This window comes from Poecilia latipinna, unplaced genomic scaffold, assembly GCF_001443285.1.
Source record: "Poecilia latipinna isolate Pla-1442-1.1 unplaced genomic scaffold, P_latipinna-1.0 Scaffold237, whole genome shotgun sequence".
NCBI classification, from domain to species: domain Eukaryota; kingdom Metazoa; phylum Chordata; class Actinopteri; order Cyprinodontiformes; family Poeciliidae; genus Poecilia; species Poecilia latipinna.
In genome coordinates this window covers 1,131,979-1,149,889 of record NW_015112853.1, presented here as the reverse complement: position 1 = coordinate 1,149,889, position 17,911 = coordinate 1,131,979, and the positions used below count along the sequence as shown (strand labels likewise).

Below are 17,911 nucleotides of genomic sequence, written 5' to 3'. Positions count from 1 at the left end.
AAACAATTCAAGTTATCCTAACTGCTTCAAAACAAAAATGATTGGTCTTATTTAATCTGAGGGATATGTGTCCTTATAATGAAAATACAAGGGGTGATTCTTTTCTTTCCTTTTTGTACTGTTTATTATGCAAATGTTTGAAATGAATATTTACACTTATTGCAAAATATACATTTCACAATATCAAATAAAAACTTAAGGAAGCAAAGTAAACATAGAACAACGAGAGAACTTAACTAATTGTTTATTTAATGTTATACTGTACCTGCCCAATTGTTTGCTGTGCAGCCACAGACATTATTTAAACATGTATGTTATTACATGTTATAACATGTTGTCACCATGGAGATAATCTTGTTATTGAATTTAATTTATAAATATGTAACACATTTTAACTGATTATGGTCATTTTTATATTATTAGCAAAATTAAATTACAGTATATAACGGGAAGAAAAAATATTTAAAAAAGACAATAATTAAAAGAAGGACAATTTAACTCAAGTAATAAAAAATGTAAAAATAAAATAAATAAAAGACAATAATTAAAAGATGTTGATATTGAGTTAGTATGCTAATACTGTATATTTTTAAAACATGTTATCACAAAGTATCTTCAACCTCAACTTTTCATAACAGTTATTATTGCAGGTTTAGCTTTTGTTGCAGGTATCAATCAATCAATCAATCAATCAATCAATCAATCAATCAATCAATCAATCAATCAATCAATCGTATTTGTACGGCACATTTCAGCAACAAGAAAGAACTTAACTGTAAAGTTCAAAGTGATTTAAAAAGAAAACCCGCCATAAAACCGCCGCAGGATGACTGAATATTAACACAGGCGAAGTGTGAACCACGCGCCCACACACACACACGCACGCACCGGACCGGGCCACCCCGCCCCGGTCCCGCCCAAACGCCCGACCCCTTGAGGCGAACAGACAGGATCATATGACGGCAGCTCAACCGGAGCGGCTCACTCACGCAGCAGCTCAGTTGTCACAGCTACACGCAGAGAAAGAAAGAGGACTTTAGTAACTTCCAGTTTTGTGGAGCCATCGACCCGTTTTTCTCCGAGCCTGATGTCAGTGGCACCGCGGGGCGCCGAGCGTCGCGTTTTTTTCTCCGGAGTTGCCTAATTGAGTTCCTCCACTCACCGAGAGGTCCGCGTTTCGCCGATCAGCAAGGCAGCTGTGAATCTAGCGTCTCTCCGCAGCGGGAACGGACCGAGAGGCTGAGCGGAGAAGTAAGTCTGATGTCCCTGCAGCGGCTCTGTTAGTGTTGATGCTTAAAATCACAAAAACATGTGGCTGTAGCGACAAGCTGGTTAAAACGAGGGGGATGTGTGATTTAAATCCACAGCAGGGGATTTATTTGATTATTTGTGTGATATTTTATGGTTATTGACTAATTTCGCTAAATGATGTTACTTAAAATATTTATTTTTTGCCTTGCATTGGGGTAAAATCTTTTTTGTTTTCAAGTTTTTTTTTTCTTTTAACTTAAAAATTGGGATCAATATGCTTTTTTATTACCTGTATAATTTGAAAAGATAATTCCGAGATAAAAAGAAAAGAAGTATTTTTGTAAATCAGTCTATAATATGATTAAGATTCATAATACTTTATGCTAGAGAGGCTGTCCTGTATACAAAATATATTTTTAGCTGCCCAATAAAAACATCGAGTCACAAATCAAGGCAGGACAAATTTTTCCTTAATTACATGACCAGATTTGGGATCTTAAAGCTTTTTATTTCAGGGATGAAATTGAACTGCATGAGAGACATTAAAATAGAGTCCAATAAAAAAATATTTTGTTGCTAATCAAAGCAGAAATTTTTTTTTTCCATCCTTTCTGTTAAATATCAACATAATCTGAATTTGCTTTGGTTGGATTAAAAAGCATCCATTTTGATCTTATTGTCTTCCTTATGGCTGCTAGTTTAAGAAAATGTTACATCTTTGACCTTCTTTTGTGTTAATTGACTCAAAATAATTAAAATTCGCAATAAATTAGACCAGTCTACTAATGTAGCCGAGATCAGATAAGGTGAAACATTAAACAGAAAACAGTGTAAAGTGCAAAGTTTACTTTTGCATATCATCCTTTAATATTTGACATTTTTTGCTTAATGTTAATCACATCAGCAACGTTAACTAAATTTGTCTGACAATTATCAATAATTAAAGCAAATTGAATGAGCAACAAATATTAAGAAGAACTGTGGTGAGAGGATAAGACTGTAACTGTGTCACACCTGAACCGTCCTCTAAGTGCTTTAGTTTAATTAGATCTTTTACAATCTGCATCTCCTCCCCTGTTGGTGTGTGTGTGTGTGTGTGTGTGTGTGTGTGTGTGTGTGTGCGTGTGTGTGTGTGTTTCTCTGTCTCTCCCTGTTTCCTGTGCTTTGTTTCAAGGCCTGGGCTTGCGTCACACATTCCACTTGGCATATGAAGCCCTTATCCTGTTTAGAGACTGGAGAGAGAAAGAAAGAAGGGAGGGAGAAAGAAGGGAGGAGAGAAGGATGTTGGGGGTAGAACGGGTGTAACGAAGACAACATCTCTCCTCTTTTCATCTTTTTTTTTATTCTTTCTACTCCAGTCAGAGAGCATAAAGAGAAAACTCTTCTGTCCACTTTTATTGATTTCTTATTATTTGCTGAAAATATCAGCAGCACACACACACACACGCCCTGAATACTCCACCCATCCCAACGCCTCCTTTCCTGAATCAACATGCTGATGTTATCTGGTGGAACAAAATGCGCTGGACTGCGTGTACACACACACACGCACACACACACACACACACACACACACACACACACACACACGGCTGCTCAAAGGCCATGTCCTAGGGAACATTAAGGCTAAACATTAAACTCCTGGATGCGGAAGGGCTGGTGGTTCTCAGTGGGAACTTACGGGAAAAGGACACTGTGCTCCTCAGACAGCCATAAACTTAAAAAGCTGTAAGTAGTTACACAACCTCATGCGTGCCAGTACACTCGCACACACACGTTTATGTCATGCTGAAGCACACACGCAGACACTTATGTTGGTGTGTTTCAACCACTGGAGTGAGCCAATCCGACTATCCCACCGCCTGCCCCCCTCCCCATGTCTGAGGTTTGTTGAAGTTTTGTCATATTTTGGTTGAAACCCACCTCATTTTCTTCTCATTTTCTGTCTCAGTCTTGTTGTTTCCACTTCCATTTTGACATAGTTTGGTTACAGTGGCTGTTTTTTTTTTTTATTGGTTCAGTTCCCCCCTGTTCCCCTCTCATTCTTGGGGCAGGGAGGTGCAGTATGTGGTGGAGGGGAGGGAGTCAGACAGGAAACCACAGGCCCCCTGCAGCAGCACCCCCCATTTGGCTTGGCTCTCCTGCTCCTCCTCCTCCTCCTGCTCTCCTTCACACCCCCCGACCCATCACGGAGTGTGGAAATAATAACAGTCGGCCTGAACTCTGAGGGGCTTCCGCTTCTCTCCCCGTTCCTCCTCTCCCCTTCCCCTCTGTCCTCAGTTGTCTGGAAAGCCTCAAAAACTGCGCTCTCTTTGACAAACTCAACTTGAGGTGTGTGCACGCGTGTTTTGCCTTTGTCGGTGCTTGACAGCTCCGGTTGTTTCTTTAAAAGCGTGCGCATTCATGGTTTTGTGTGTGGATGTGCGAGCAAGACGATGGATCCTGTTTCCTCTCCCCTGCTGATGGCCCCCTCTGGCTTCCCCCCCTGAGGTCTGCAGGCCTGTAGGCTCACAGTCTGCTGGAGAGGAGCAGAGAGGATCTGTATGTGTTCGTGTGTGCGTGTGTGTGTGTGTGTGTGTGAGTGAGTGTGTTTTTGGGGAGTAGGGCCTAGGCAGCTCCAATGGGGGAATTGGAAGCCAAAATAAGAAGAGAGAGGGGCCTCAAACTGAGAGGAGTCAGAGTTTATGCTGTTTGTGAAGTCAAGGAACCAGAAGTGGGAGAATGATGGTTTGGTTTGGTGCAGCTACCAGCTTCAAAACCTTGTTGGCTGCAAAAGGCTTCAACATTTGAGGGAAGAATAGTCGTCTTGCATTAAAAAAAAAAAAAAAAGCAGGTTTGATTTAACGTTTCCTCCTGTCAGTGTATTCCCAGCCAAGGCTCTTCACTCTAAGCTGAGCTGTGCATCATGGGTATTGAGGAGTGTAGGCTTGGTGAATTTGGCTTCAGTGTAAAAGCGCTTTGAGTGGAAAAGCAGCATATTAATTCAGACCATTTAAAACAAAAAACTTCCGCAGAAACATTTCTAGTCACAAATACCACAGAGAGTTATGGTTAGAGCAGAGCTGCACAGCATCAGGAACACAAACAGCTGCTGAATATTGAGATTTAGTGGGTTATGATAAACCCACATGTTGTTGTTTTTCTTTTCCCCATCATTATAATATCCCTCCAGTTTTCTGTAAGGTTTATCATCTCTGGCTGTAAGAATATATGATATATGGGGCAGTTAGTCCCCATCAGAATGGCCAAGTTTATTATTGGAATATTTGGATACGAATGCATGACTTTTAAAATATGATACTTAACTAATTATTGCATCCAATCAGTCCTTTGCATTTGGAATTTTCCTAAAATTGAATATGCAAACAGATGAAGCGTTAGCCAACACGCTTATGACTGGAACGTTGGAAAGTCCCCGCGTTTTTTAGTGCTGCAGGTAAAGCTATTAAAATGTTGAATCAATCAGTCTCTACAGTCTGGCGACCGTTTAATGAAAAACGTTTGTGTGACCCGGGTTTCTCTTTATGTCAGAAAAAATTAGCAACTAAGCACTACTACACTTTATGAAGTCAACCCACCAATGTTGAGCCTCTGACCTGGAAAGCTAAGCTAAGCTAAGCGACCAGCTGTCCAGTGAAAATCCTTTAGGACCTTTGGTGACGCAGAGTACCACGCATCATTTCTGGCTGTAAACACTGGACAAGGCGTGCTGAAGTGCACCTGGACAGATGGCTAGATTTCAGCCAAGTGGCTGTGCTAGGAAAAAAACTATTAAGCACTTCATGCCACTGGTGAATTTTACCATTTAGAATAAAAAGTAAAGAAGTATCTGGCCTCAGGCACTGTTCTCAGGCCTTAATCTCATCTGTATGTAAGGAGCTACCATGAAACTGTGATATTTTTGTCTTACGGTTATCATGCCATGAAAGTCTCATTCTGGCCAGGCGCCTAATTGGTGCTGAGAGACACAGAGAGCAACTCTGAAGCAACAAAAGCCAACAGGCAGGAAGTGTCCGCTTAGAAGCTCACAAGAAGTGAACCTTTGGAATATTAGCTCACCACCTGGATGAGTAAGGCAATTAGGACAATTAGGACCCTGCAATGTCAACAGCACATTTTGAGTCAGTGTGTACTTCAAGTTCCAGGTTTGCAGGAGATGAGGCAATATTGCTGTAAGCTGTGGAGAAGAAGTTTGGCAATCTGGCATCAAAGTGACAGTCATGAGCTGAAACAGCAGAGCACTGACATGAGGTGATGCTGACGGGTAAAGGAAAAAATAGGCTTTAAAGTAAAGGAAAAGTCAGAGTGAGGAGCAGGGAACTCATGGCTTTCAGTCTGTGTGTGTGTGTGTGTGTATGCTGCAGTGTGTTCTTGGACAAAGACGTTGTCTGGAGGTTTCTGGTCTCTCTGGTGATCTCATCATCTCCAGCCTGCTGCCATTAGAGCATGTGTGCGTGTCTGTAATAATTTAGCCCTTTAGTGATTTAGTGTGTGTGTTTTGTTGAGCTTGCAGAAAGTTTTGTGTGCTTCTGTGATCATGTAAAAATGCGTGTGTGTGTGTGTGTGTGTGTGTGTGTGTGGGGGTGTGTGTGTGTGTGTGTGTGTGTGGTTGAGTCGGTAGCCAAGGCCTGCAAGCCGCAATATTTTCCCCTTCAGTCATGTTTGTTTTACATCATTCATAGAGAAGGAGAAGAAGAAGAAGAAGTAGAACAAGAAGAAGAAGAAGAGCAAGGAAGTGAGGGGGTGGATTAGATAAATATGGTAGCAACATGAGTGATTGCTTGGAGAGCGAATGGAGAGGAGGTGCAGGGGAAGAGCTGGAGTCCAAGTGTGGAGAGGAGATGCAGGAAGTGTTTGCTGAGTGGGTTGGGGTTGAGTACACAGTAGCTTTACTGACCTAGAAAGACAATATTTGCAGACATGCTCAAACACACACCCACTTGTGCACAACAGGAAAAAAAAGAAATTTCCCTCACACCATGACTTAGGCTTTTATGTCCCACTCCTAAATTAGTTCCTTTACCTTTTAAATCATGTCTAATTTCTGTCCCGCAGAAGAAGAAGCTTAAAGTCTTTGACTCAAATCTACTTAAAGGGATCACTTTATTTTACTTTCTTTCCAAGTTGTTCACACATTTATCAACTTTTTGAAAGCGACACATGTTGTCCTCAGTTATGGTAGGTTTCTGCAACTGCATGCAGGTTTTTCCTAAGAATTGAACCTGCATTTAAGCCCACAGGCATTTGTTCTAGTTTTTTTTTTTTTTTTTTTTTTAAAACCTGGTAAAAAAATGGGTTTTAAAGAAAAAAACCATTCCTCAGCTTGCACACATATCAGTGAATGCTGTGAGGGGTGCATACTGGAGGTGCAGATGTCTCCAGGGCTGTTCTTGCTCAGGTGTTAAGAGATAATTGACATTTACAGTTCGTACTCTGAAGTTCGTCACATGTGTGATTGTTGGTATGTAATTTTTACCTTCCAGTTTTGCCTGACTTATTTTCAATAGTTAGGTAACGCTGACATATTTCTACACAAAGCACTGAAGGCAGGACAAGAACAGTGTGACCTAATTTTCAAAATTCAAGAAGCAATTTCTTGTCTTGGCTGTAGGTGGAGCAAATGAGCAGGTCCCCAATTTCAATTAATTTGCTTTAATTCGCAAATAATTAACTATCAAACACGTGGATAAAAAACTTAAAGTGTCTTTTTTGTAAGGATTTACCAAAATCTATAGGAATTCACAGTTAAAAAGTTTAAGCCTCAAAAAAAGGAATGATCTATTTCATGTTAGGCTTAATATTGAATGAAGAGCAACTGATAGTAAAAAAAGCAAATTCATTAGATCTTCTTTACATAAAAAAGAAGGATTAATCCACAACGATGGAAACACAAAATGATTCACAAATGCTAAAAAAAATCAACATGGACGGAAAAACTAAAACATAACAAAACGAAAAGATAATATTCATTTGATAGATGGAGGTAAAAATTTCAATAAGCACATTAAATCTTGAGAAAAATGTTTAAGTGCAGTATTTTGAAAGTAGCTAATACTAAATTAACAAAATAAGAAAACAATAATTAAATAAAATCTGCATTTATTTCATATAACTGATTTGGAAAGTATATTAATCACTGCTTTAAAATATATATATAGGATAAATAACTCTTTGAAATCTTTATCTTACAAGAAAATTGCAATAAAACCTCTGGTATGTAGTGATTATTTTAAGATAAAGAGTAATTGGGAATAAATAATTGTATTCACTATGCAAATCAAAGAAGACATTGTCTCAAGTTTGCTTTTTTTGGTTTGGATAAAAGATGTGCTCAATATTTCTCTGCTGAAATTGCGACGGACATATTTACCATTTATCTACTCCGCCATGAATATTTTTTTTGTTGTTTTTCTTGCCAATGTTAAGCCTAAACTTTAGAACACATTTAAAGTTTCTGGTTGTCGTGGTAAAAAGTCCTTGTAAAGTCCTTCCTTTGTCCATTTCCTGTTGTCATGATCTGTTTGTGCTTTATACTTGCCTGTACTGTCAGCGCCGCGTGTGATTCACAACCACAATAGGAAAATTGTTTGACCTCTGGTTGAACTGCCATACAATTCAAACCTGGATTAGAAAACACGCTCCCACAGCACGCAGACACACACGCGCACACACACACACCCGACGGCCAGGCTCTTTGTTTCCCTGAAGCCGGGCAAAGGGCGAGGCTCCACTCGTCACGTTCACACCCTTCCTGACCCAGCTAGCAAGCATCCGTCTCTCTCCCCATCTGGAGTGTGTGTGACTCTGCCTTCCTGCATGTGTGTGTCCGGGCGTGATGGCTGGTGTTCTTACCCATTAGTTAATAATTAAAGGCTAACCTGTCTCCAGACTCTGGACTTTAATCAGGTCATACACACACACACAGAGAGAGAGAGAGTCCCTCAGGGTACATTCTTTGACAGTTTGTGTTGCTTTAATGCTCCAGTGAACAAACACACACTCACACACTTACACACAATCACACTCAAAAACTCCCATTTAGGCCCAATCAGCCAACCCAGCTGCACCTGGCCATTTGAAGCCAAGGTAACTGAAGCCAGCGTGGAAACCTCACACTCTTTTATCCAAATACCAGGCGGTTCTCAGTGTTAATGTGTGATCAGGTGTCTGAAGTTTCCAGGCACATCAAACCTGCAAAATGTCTTCTGTGGTCCCAGGAAACGTTTATTTTTAGACATTTTGCATTTTATATTCAGATGTCTTGTGACTTAATGTGTGTGGACCAGTAGGCAAGTAAGGATTACGCGAATGAAATATGTAGAATAAAAGGTGTGTGCATGCTTGAAGTGTCAAAGTTAAATTTCATCAGACGAGAGGAAACTTTGTGTTAGAAGTACAGCCTCAGTGAACACAACTATTTACAATAAACATTTTATAGATCCATCAGTCAGAATGACGGGATTCCTGATCTCTGGTTTTTGAAAACCTTTGACTTCCTGATCTCAATTTTAGCCTGTTCTGATTCTCATATCATGTCTTATCAGTTTATTTATTTTTAGGTAAACACAAAATTATTTTAGATTTTAATATTGATTGACACGGTTGGCATTTCAGAGAAAGCTGTCATCATTAACCACTCCATCATGACAGGACAACTTCCATGTATTTCTTTACTCTTTGTTCTGAATCCATTTTTTTTCCCAGCAAATCCTTTTGCAATAGTTTGTTTCAACCACAGATTAACATGGTGAAACAACTCGTCTCTTTCTGTGTTAAATTAGTTTAGACACAGAGTAATGTATTGACTAAAAATTTAAAAAATGAAAGCCTAATGAAATCTTTTTTTCAAGGTGTGGTTTTCTGTTTATTTTTTTTTATGGGTCTTTTTTATTTTTCAGAAACAATTGTGGTTGTCGTATATAAGTCAGTTAGGCCTTAACAAAAAATTTAATGGATTGTAGCTTTTTAGACCAGGATTATGCCGCACAGATGTTTTTATTTTTCTGAAGCTCCTTTCCTTGAGTGCAAAAGGACGAGGATGTCTGACAGCGTGAGCATTATAAAGTGTACCAATGCATGTGTGTTTTATTTTGTAGGAGCCTGGCCAGTGCAGCCATGCTGATGTATGATTACCCTCCAAAGACCGACATGGAGACGGTAAGGCTGGTGTGTTTTGCAAACATCATTTTTAGATGCCTCTTTTGTGCTTCCATCTTGCCCGAACATGCTGCTGATGCCCCTTCCATCAACCCACATACTCTAATACACACACACACATGAAAAACAGCTACACACACTCCTGCTAAGTGTCTAGACCAACTAGTTCCCACATTCCTTCTCTTCCTGGACAAACAAGCTGCTTACAGTAGAGATTTGCATACAATGCCTGCACATTCTGCCGAGCTAATGAACACACACGCATGCACTGCACTTCACAGTTATCAGCTGGTGAGCAGAGTGCTGCGTTTCAGTTTTTTCAGCCGGCTGTGGTTGTTTGTGTGGCAGAAACATGTTTTCCATGTTATTCAAGGCAAAGCGGAAATGTTTACCTCTCTGTTCTTTTGTTTCCCTTCGCCACTTCCTCCTCCTGCATCCTCTCTTCCCCTCCTCGCAGTCATTCCCAGAGCCATACGGGGTGATCTTTCACCATCCCAGTGCCTTCTACCGGGTGCCCATGCCGCACTTCACCCCGTGCAACCCCACGCAGACCCAGCAGGAGCCGGTGGATCTGTCGGTCAGCAAGCGCTCCTCCTCCACCTCGTCCACGCCGCCAGCGTCCTCCCCGGCCTCGCCTCCCAGCTCTCCGTCCTCCACCTACAGCTCGGCGAGCCGCGCCTCTCCCTGCTCCCCGCACTCTCAGCTCCACTCGTCGCCCACCCACTCCCTCCCGCCGCCCACTCACATGATGCCTTACCCGCCCATGGTCATCCAGAGTCCCGGGGTGATGATGCCACAGCTCGTGCTGCCCCTGCCCCTCATGTACCCGTCACCAATTCCCCTGCATCCGCAGATGATCGTGAGCCCACCGGTCCCAAGCGATGAAGGCCATCCTCCCAGCAGAGAGCATAAGCATGGTGAGACCTGTTTCTGCTCGACCCAGCCTTGCAGCCGCAAACATCTGGGTATTTTAAAGGGATTAGACCAAAATAAAGTAGCTAATAATCGTGAAATGGAAGCAAAGTAACGCAAAGGTCGTAAAAGGTTTTTCAAATATAAATCTTAAGAGCGTGACACACGTTTGCTTTTTGCCTTGGTGAGTCAATTTTGACTCTGATCATTTAGAAATATGCAAGGAGTATGAAAAATTTGCAAAGCACTTAAACTCTTAAGCATTATACACTGTAAAAACACACAGTGTATTAAAGTACACTTGAAACAAGCCCAAACTAACTTACAAGTAACATTTTGACAAGATATAGGAGCTTTTCTAAGTCAATAATTTCTTAATATTGATGAGAAATAAATTGTTCCACCAGCAGATTATTTCACTTATAGCAATGGAAAGTATCTTGTTACAAATGAATAATCTGCCAGTGGAACTAGTACCACAATTAAAGGAATTATTTACTTAAAACACGCTTCTAGATGTTGCTGAAAAGTCTTGGCTCCAAAAGTATTAATATATTTGCTCGAGCTAGACTGAAAATTCTTGGAAAGATTTTGTTTTTGCAGCGTAATGAACACACTGCTTCTGCCCTGAAGCAGTGTGTTCTTATCTATTTCGGTCTGAAATACATTTGCATGACACCCGATGTCTATCTTGAATACATGAAGCTAAGTATGTTAAGTGGCAGGGCTGGTAGTGTCACAGTTGGAGGTAAATTCAACTGAACTCTAATCAGAAAAGCTTCTGATCAAAAAAGATAGAAGGTGCTAGATATCTCTTATCTTTGACTAGCTTACTTTAAATGTCTTCTTACGAAGAAAATAGTTTATCGTGATATTAGTAAGTTGGATTCAAACAGACGTTAACTGGGCTTTGCTATTGCCCTGAACTGGTTCCTTCTTCAGTGTCTATATTTGTCTCTTACTTATAATGAGGAAGCACTTTTTCCACTCTGCTGTTAGAAAAACAATTTCAGCAAATTTTCTGTTTTTTATTCTGGAAGATGTTTTATTTTTGTCCTGTTGCCTGTAGCCAGCTGGAGGGCACCAGGAGTTACTCAGTTCTCTAAATTTCCCACATTTGGCAGGCATATATTTGATGAAAATAACTAAATACTAGAGCTAAGCACACAAAAACACACACGGGGTTTACAAGAGGTATTCCTTTGGCTGTACCTGCAGGCGAAAGTTTCATTATTGGGTATTAATCTTGATTTCCCCATATGGGGATAACCATTTACGTGTGAAGAAAAGTTTCCCAATACGTAAACAGAAAGAAAACTAACAAAACCGCGTATCTCTTATGTTTTACCAGTCCACTCTACGAAGCACGGGGAGGTCCATGACCTGCACAAGTCAATCAAAACCGAGCCTCAACCTGATCTCTCCCAGGATGCACTGAGCAGTCATGAGATGAAATCCTCCGTCATCAGGATACCTCACGAGTACGAGTGAGTGGCACACACACAGAGACGCCGGCGAAATGCACGGATTCTGAGAGAAACGGCAAAAGTTGCACAAGCTGCTTTGGGTTCTTCCCCTTTAGCTTTACATGGAAGTGTTGTTCAGAGACCCGGTTTCAACATGATCCATGTTGAGATTTGTTCAAAGCCTCAATGACAACTAGAGTCAATAAAGGCCCTTGACACTGAAACACAGGTTATAGCAGTTTTGTTCCTTTATTAGTAATGGTTTTGCAGCAAATACTACAACAGCGATTTCTGCTGGGAGAAAGGCAACGACAAATAATCAGAAAAACAAAAACTGTGGTTTGGATTAATAGCTAAAAATTAGATTTAGGTTTGATGACATTTGTCAATATAAATCGTAAGTTGTGCAAGCAAAGCAGACCTTATTTGTGAGCGGCTCACCAGTCACATCAGTGCTCCTATATTCTCCTTCTAACGCCTTCACTCACTGTATGTTCCTTTGTTCAAATAGATTGTATTTGCAAGATAATATTCTAATTACACCAGGTGTCAAATGTTTTGCATACTGTACGTAACATCTGCCTTTCCTCTACGAATAATCACTCTCTTCTCACTCACCACACCTCTTCAGTAAAAAAAATACCTCTGGCAAATGACAGCGCTTTTCACTTTTCCTGCCAGTAAACGTACCGATAAAACTTCCTCCTTTTCTTCTGGATCGTATTCTGTTGCTCTTCTGTAGGCTTCAGTGTCGCTTTTAGCATTTTTATAAGCAGGGCTGTAAAGATGAAAGATCTACTGCTTCACAGCTTTTAGAAATCCTACACATAATGTGCTGTTATGAATAGTATTGTGTAAACAATCTGTTGTTCCTCTGCGTGGATCATCGTTCTTTCCTTTTTCATTCTCTTCCCACTCACCAGCCACAGCTTTTCTGTAGAAATACTGATGACAATTTATATTCCTTTCACTTTTATTGACAATAATGGCAAAGTGTGTTTAAAAACAATCGTAAATATAAATTCATCTTTTTTTTTTTGCAAAAGCAAAAATCCGACTTTTATTAAAGTGGATTCATTCATTAGGAGAAAAATTACTGTTCCCTTCTTAACAATTCCTATAAAATAAATGTAAATAAAGAACTTTTTGTCATTTTTACGTAATCTATTTTTAATTTATCACAGTGTGTTGAAAGTTATAATTTTTATGCCAACGACATTCCTCTTCTCTCGAGTATAAATAAGATGCAACACACCCATTCTTCAAAAGGGGAAAGACGAAAGAACATAAAATTCAAGGCAGATTGAAGGCAAATTACTGTTGATCTTCATAAGCTGGAAAATTGTAACAACAACTTGCCCCTGTCTACAGCCAGAGCAATGATTAAAATGTTTAAAACATCTGTGGCAAAGGAGGAGGCTAAAGAGAAATATCTCCATCCAGTTGCTTAGGAAAAAAAGACTTTTCTTTTCCACCATCGTGAAATCTGCTAAACAGGGCAGGGACTTTTTACCCAAAGGTAATTTTAAAGATGAACGCAAGAATGTGTCATTATTGGGTTTCAAGTTGGATAAAAGTCCAAAACATAAAGTCAAATCAAGACAAGAATGGTTCCCTAGATTTAAAACCACCTTTTCTCTACGACAATCTCCGTCTGTCAGAGATAAATGCTACAGAAATAATTTGGGTTAAGCCGAACAAAAGAGTTGACCCAGGATGTTCTGGAATGATTGTGCAGAGGAATTATCAAAGTAAATTTATTATATGCCCTTTGTACACATCTTTACCAGAGCTGCCAGTGATAGTGGAGCGGCTGTACGTGTGTCTGTATCACTTCTCGTAAACTTTTTCCCTCCCTCTTCTTCCCGCTCCTAATCTTCTGCACTTCCGCGGTTTTTTTCCGAACCATCTTATCTTTCGCTAACTAGAGGCCTTTTTTTTTCCCCCCTTAAAGAAATAATTACAGGTTTTCTTGCACAGGTGATAGTCAAAAAGGTACACTGGCAGTTGGTTCTCACCTACTTTTTTTTTTTTTTGGCTGTTTTTTTTTTCCGTGTGTAAGTTGAGAGCAACCCATCCGTTTCTGTTGTCAGCAGGGTGGCTGCCTTTACAGGCTTGTTCTTGTAGCCGTGCCAACTGAGAAATAAATGGCCCCTTAAGAAGGCATAAGTAGGTGTGACTTTATCTGTCAACATCTCCTCTCTACGTACACACACATATGTCCTATACTATAAACTATAACCAAGCTGTAAATGTGTCAGAGCTGTCTAATAAAGATGGGTTTGGCTCTGTTCTTTTGAGCGATGTGTGTTGCAGAGCGATTCTCTGCATTCCTTTATGCAAAAATTGATTCACATTTTAACACTCGACACCTGCTCCCAACTGCCACTTACTTAAATACACACCTAGTTCTTCAGGACAAGGTACAAAAGACACACCCTGCTATTTTTTATTTTTTTCATTTTTGGCATGTATCCCTTCTTATCTTTTGGTTTGTATTCTTTTGCTCTGTAGGCTTCAGTCTCACTTGTAGGATTTTTATGCACCCGGCTTTGCAGGGCTGTAAAGACCAAAAGATCTACTGCTTCACAGGTTTTTTAGAAATTATTGTTTTTCTTATGTATGGGGTCAATCTCTGAAAGAATCAAACTGTGGATAGACAGATATGGTATATGCTTCTGGTAAAACTACAAAGCAAAGAGAAATAGATGAGGAAAAATGTGCTATTCCTCAACAGCGTCCAACAAAATCAAACGGCTGTAAATTTCAACATTTTGAAACAGGACTCTGGTGCCCTCTGCTGGCCACTTTAGGTAGAGAAGGGGTGACGTTGTGTTAATTTTTTCCCCCCTATTCTTGCCTGTCTTAGGTGCAACAACCCATCAGTGATAGTTCGCACGAGCTCCAAGCATCCTCTACCAGCTGAGTCACCTGACACGCAGAAAAAGCGCCGAATTCACTGCTGCGACTTCTCAGGCTGCAACAAAGTGTACACCAAGAGCTCTCACCTCAAAGCGCATCGCAGAACACACACCGGTAAGAGGCCTCACTCGCAGACAGGCTTCACCTTTTCACTGCTGCCGGAAACCGTTCGATGCTCCAAGAACTTCTTGAACCTTGAGGCGTCCAAGGACAGCTTTTAATGTCAGAGGGAATAAAGTAAATACAGTTGTTTTACCTTACATGTATTTTGTTTTGCTCTTTGTTAAGTTTACATGTTTCAGATCAGCAAATACTTTTAAATATCAAAGATAAGCTAATACAAAAAACAGTTTTGAAGTGATGACTTAATTTAATACCAACTTGTGAGAAAGTGTGAAAAACTGACTGACTTCCTGTTGACAATTAATTAACGGAAATTAACCACATTTTATGAAAGCCGAGTTCAGTTTCTCAAGTGACACCCAGGCAACCCAGTTGCTACCAGGCCTGTAGAATCTATTTAATAAAACAGAACCTGTTTGACAACATGAGGTAGGCTTACAGGGCTTAAAAAGCAACACATGACTTCCTGACACAGCTGTTTATAGGTACTGTTGACCATAACCTATTATATTGATCCCGACTGCAGCCCCGTCTCAATGCCAGCACCAGTTGTTCAGTCTGATGTGAAACTTCCTCTCAGCCCTTTGTTCTCTTCTTCTGTTTTGTGTAGGAGAGAAACCTTACAAGTGCGTGTGGGAAGGCTGCACATGGAAGTTCGCCCGTTCAGACGAGCTAACGAGACACTTCCGCAAACACACGGGGGTCAAACCGTTCCAGTGTCCAGACTGCGAACGCAGCTTCTCCCGCTCAGACCACCTGGCTCTACACAAGAAGCGCCACCTGTTGGTGTGAAATCCTCCACGCCGGCCTGGCGACACGTATTTCAGGCCGAGGTTCATTGTTGGGACTTCACCACTTTGACTTGACGGTGTTAAAATGGCCGACTGAGAGGGATTGGGGGAAATATTCCTCAGGGTGCATGTTTTGAACTCTTTCACCTCATTCGTAAGAGCTGGTAACGCCTTCCTGCTCTCATTTAGACATTTATGGTTGCTGTGTCAGACCTCTGATCAGCTGTGGAAGGTCCTGAGCGGCTGCAGCATCTCAGCTGGCTTGAGAGCAGCGCCCTCCTGTCTGCAGAAACAACCTGCCTCATCAACAAAGTCTTGGCATGCTCAGACTCTTTAGTGCAACATCAGATCTTCGTATTTACTTTGTGGGCTTGGACACAAACTTTCATACATGTTATTTGCTAGCTAGGATAATAAAATGTGAAAACCTTCCAGAATGTATCACATCACACCCACTGTGCATTGTGTCATACACCTTAAGCTTCTTATTCTGCCTTTTTTTTGTTTGTTTTGTTTTCTTGCTTCTTCTTGAGCGCAGCTAGCTGTGACTAACTCTAATGCTAATTCCTCTCTCATTGGCCACCACGTTACACCACACACCACATCTGCCTCTATAAGCTTACATGATGAAGTGAAGACAGGTAGCTAAATGCTTGCTGTCCCTTGGAGACACACACACGCACGCACACACACACACACACACACACACACACACACACAGAGCGAGAAAACATGCACTTACTAAAAGCAGCTCAGTCTTGGTTTGGTCTGCTTTTGCATGTTAAAAAGTGGGACTGCAGGTCTCATTCATTTTTAGGAGCGAAGTGTTTATCAATGTTTTCATTCAGAAATGTGAACATAGCTGCACAGGGGCATTATTGTGTGAGTGAGAAAAAAAATCACCCATAAAATGGTTAAAGGGTAGAAGAACTATTATGCTTTGTGTTTTAAGACATGTTTTTATGTATGTTTGAACTCTTCTGGTTTTTGATGTGACACCGTGGTAGCCTTTTTTAATAGTATGACACTTTTTATAGTGCCTTTCAAAGTACTACTTACTCTTGAGCGTTCACACACTTTGTTGTGTGATAGCCACCGGCGTCCCTGTATTGTGATGGGATTTTATGTCATAGAGCAAAGTAAAATGTTGAACCTCCGCCTTAACTTTTAGTCTTTTGCAGCATGTAACAAGGTTTTATATCAGTCCGTGCTGATGAAAAGCACCCCACAGCATCATCCTACCACCACCATGCTTCACCATGGCGACAATGTGTTAGGAGTAATGTGTAGTCGGTTTGCCGCCACACATTATGTTTTGCAGTCCTTCCACTTTACAAAAATGCACTACTTTCCTGTTGCTCTGTTACATAAAATACATTGAAATTCATGGCTGTAATTTGACAAAATGTGAAAATGTTCAAGGGTTATGGGAACTTTTGCAAGGCACTTTGACAAAAAAAAAATGCAAAGTGCAAAGCATGGAAATTTGCTCTTAAATATTGGCATTTCAGAAAGTTCTGCAATTGCAAAGTAAATTTAGTACATTTCCTCTATATTTATAATCATAGGATACACAGTAACAGGTTTTACTGCAACGAAATGCCAGCAAGATTTTAGAGCACATTTTTTTACACCTCCTGGAGAACAAAATAGTTTAAATAGCGTCTTTGTACATCTCCAATGTGCACTTTATATATAAAAATATATTTGTATATAAAAATTGTATCTTGTATATCATTCCCAAAGCCAAGCAATTTAAAATCACACATTTTTTTTCTGCTTATAGAGTTGCTGATTGGTTTAATCTGAAACCTTTTACAGGTGTCATGGTTTGTCATTTTTTAAGTGGTGCAAAGCCTCATTTATTCACATGTACACAAATACTATACCGAATGTAGCAGCTCAACTGATCTGCATTTGCTCCCTGATACTCAGTGCAGTTCTTTGCTTTGTATACGTTTTTTTTTTTTTTTTATCTATGCACATGCAAGTTGTGATATAATTGATTTTTAAACTGAAAGGGCAATTAATGGTTTTTATTACGCATGATTTTTGATACTCTACTATACATTTCTGTCATGTTGTGTCTTTAATAAACCATATCTCTTTTTAATCTAAGCGGTGGCAATTCAAAGGGAACTGTGTTAAACTGTGAACATATATTTGTACATTACAGGTCTATATGTAATTTTTGCATTTTTTAAAAAAGAATATTCAATATTCCTACCACTCAATAAATATATTGGTAAAAAAAATTGGAATGGAGTTCTGTCTTTCTACTTTCTTTTC

At 40.2% G+C, this 17,911-nt stretch overlaps 1 protein-coding gene across 2 annotated transcripts; it reads left to right on the top strand.

The window, feature by feature from the left end:
* Positions 1 to 949: 949 nt before the first annotated feature.
* On the top strand, positions 950 to 17,733 carry klf3 (Kruppel like factor 3 (basic)). Of its 2 annotated transcripts, XM_015032373.1 has the most exons (6): positions 950 to 1,251; positions 9,348 to 9,408; positions 9,866 to 10,325; positions 11,672 to 11,807; positions 14,656 to 14,822; positions 15,442 to 17,733. In XM_015032373.1, the coding sequence occupies exons 2-6, from the start codon at positions 9,367 to 9,369 to the stop codon at positions 15,621 to 15,623; spliced, it is 987 nt and encodes a 328-aa protein (XP_014887859.1). In that variant the 5' UTR covers positions 950 to 1,251; positions 9,348 to 9,366; the 3' UTR covers positions 15,624 to 17,733. The 2 variants fall into 2 exon arrangements, with proteins under 2 accessions (XP_014887859.1, XP_014887858.1); XM_015032372.1 differs by lacking the exon at positions 950 to 1,251 and having other exon boundaries at positions 9,313 to 9,408.
* Positions 17,734 to 17,911: the final 178 nt, after the last annotated feature.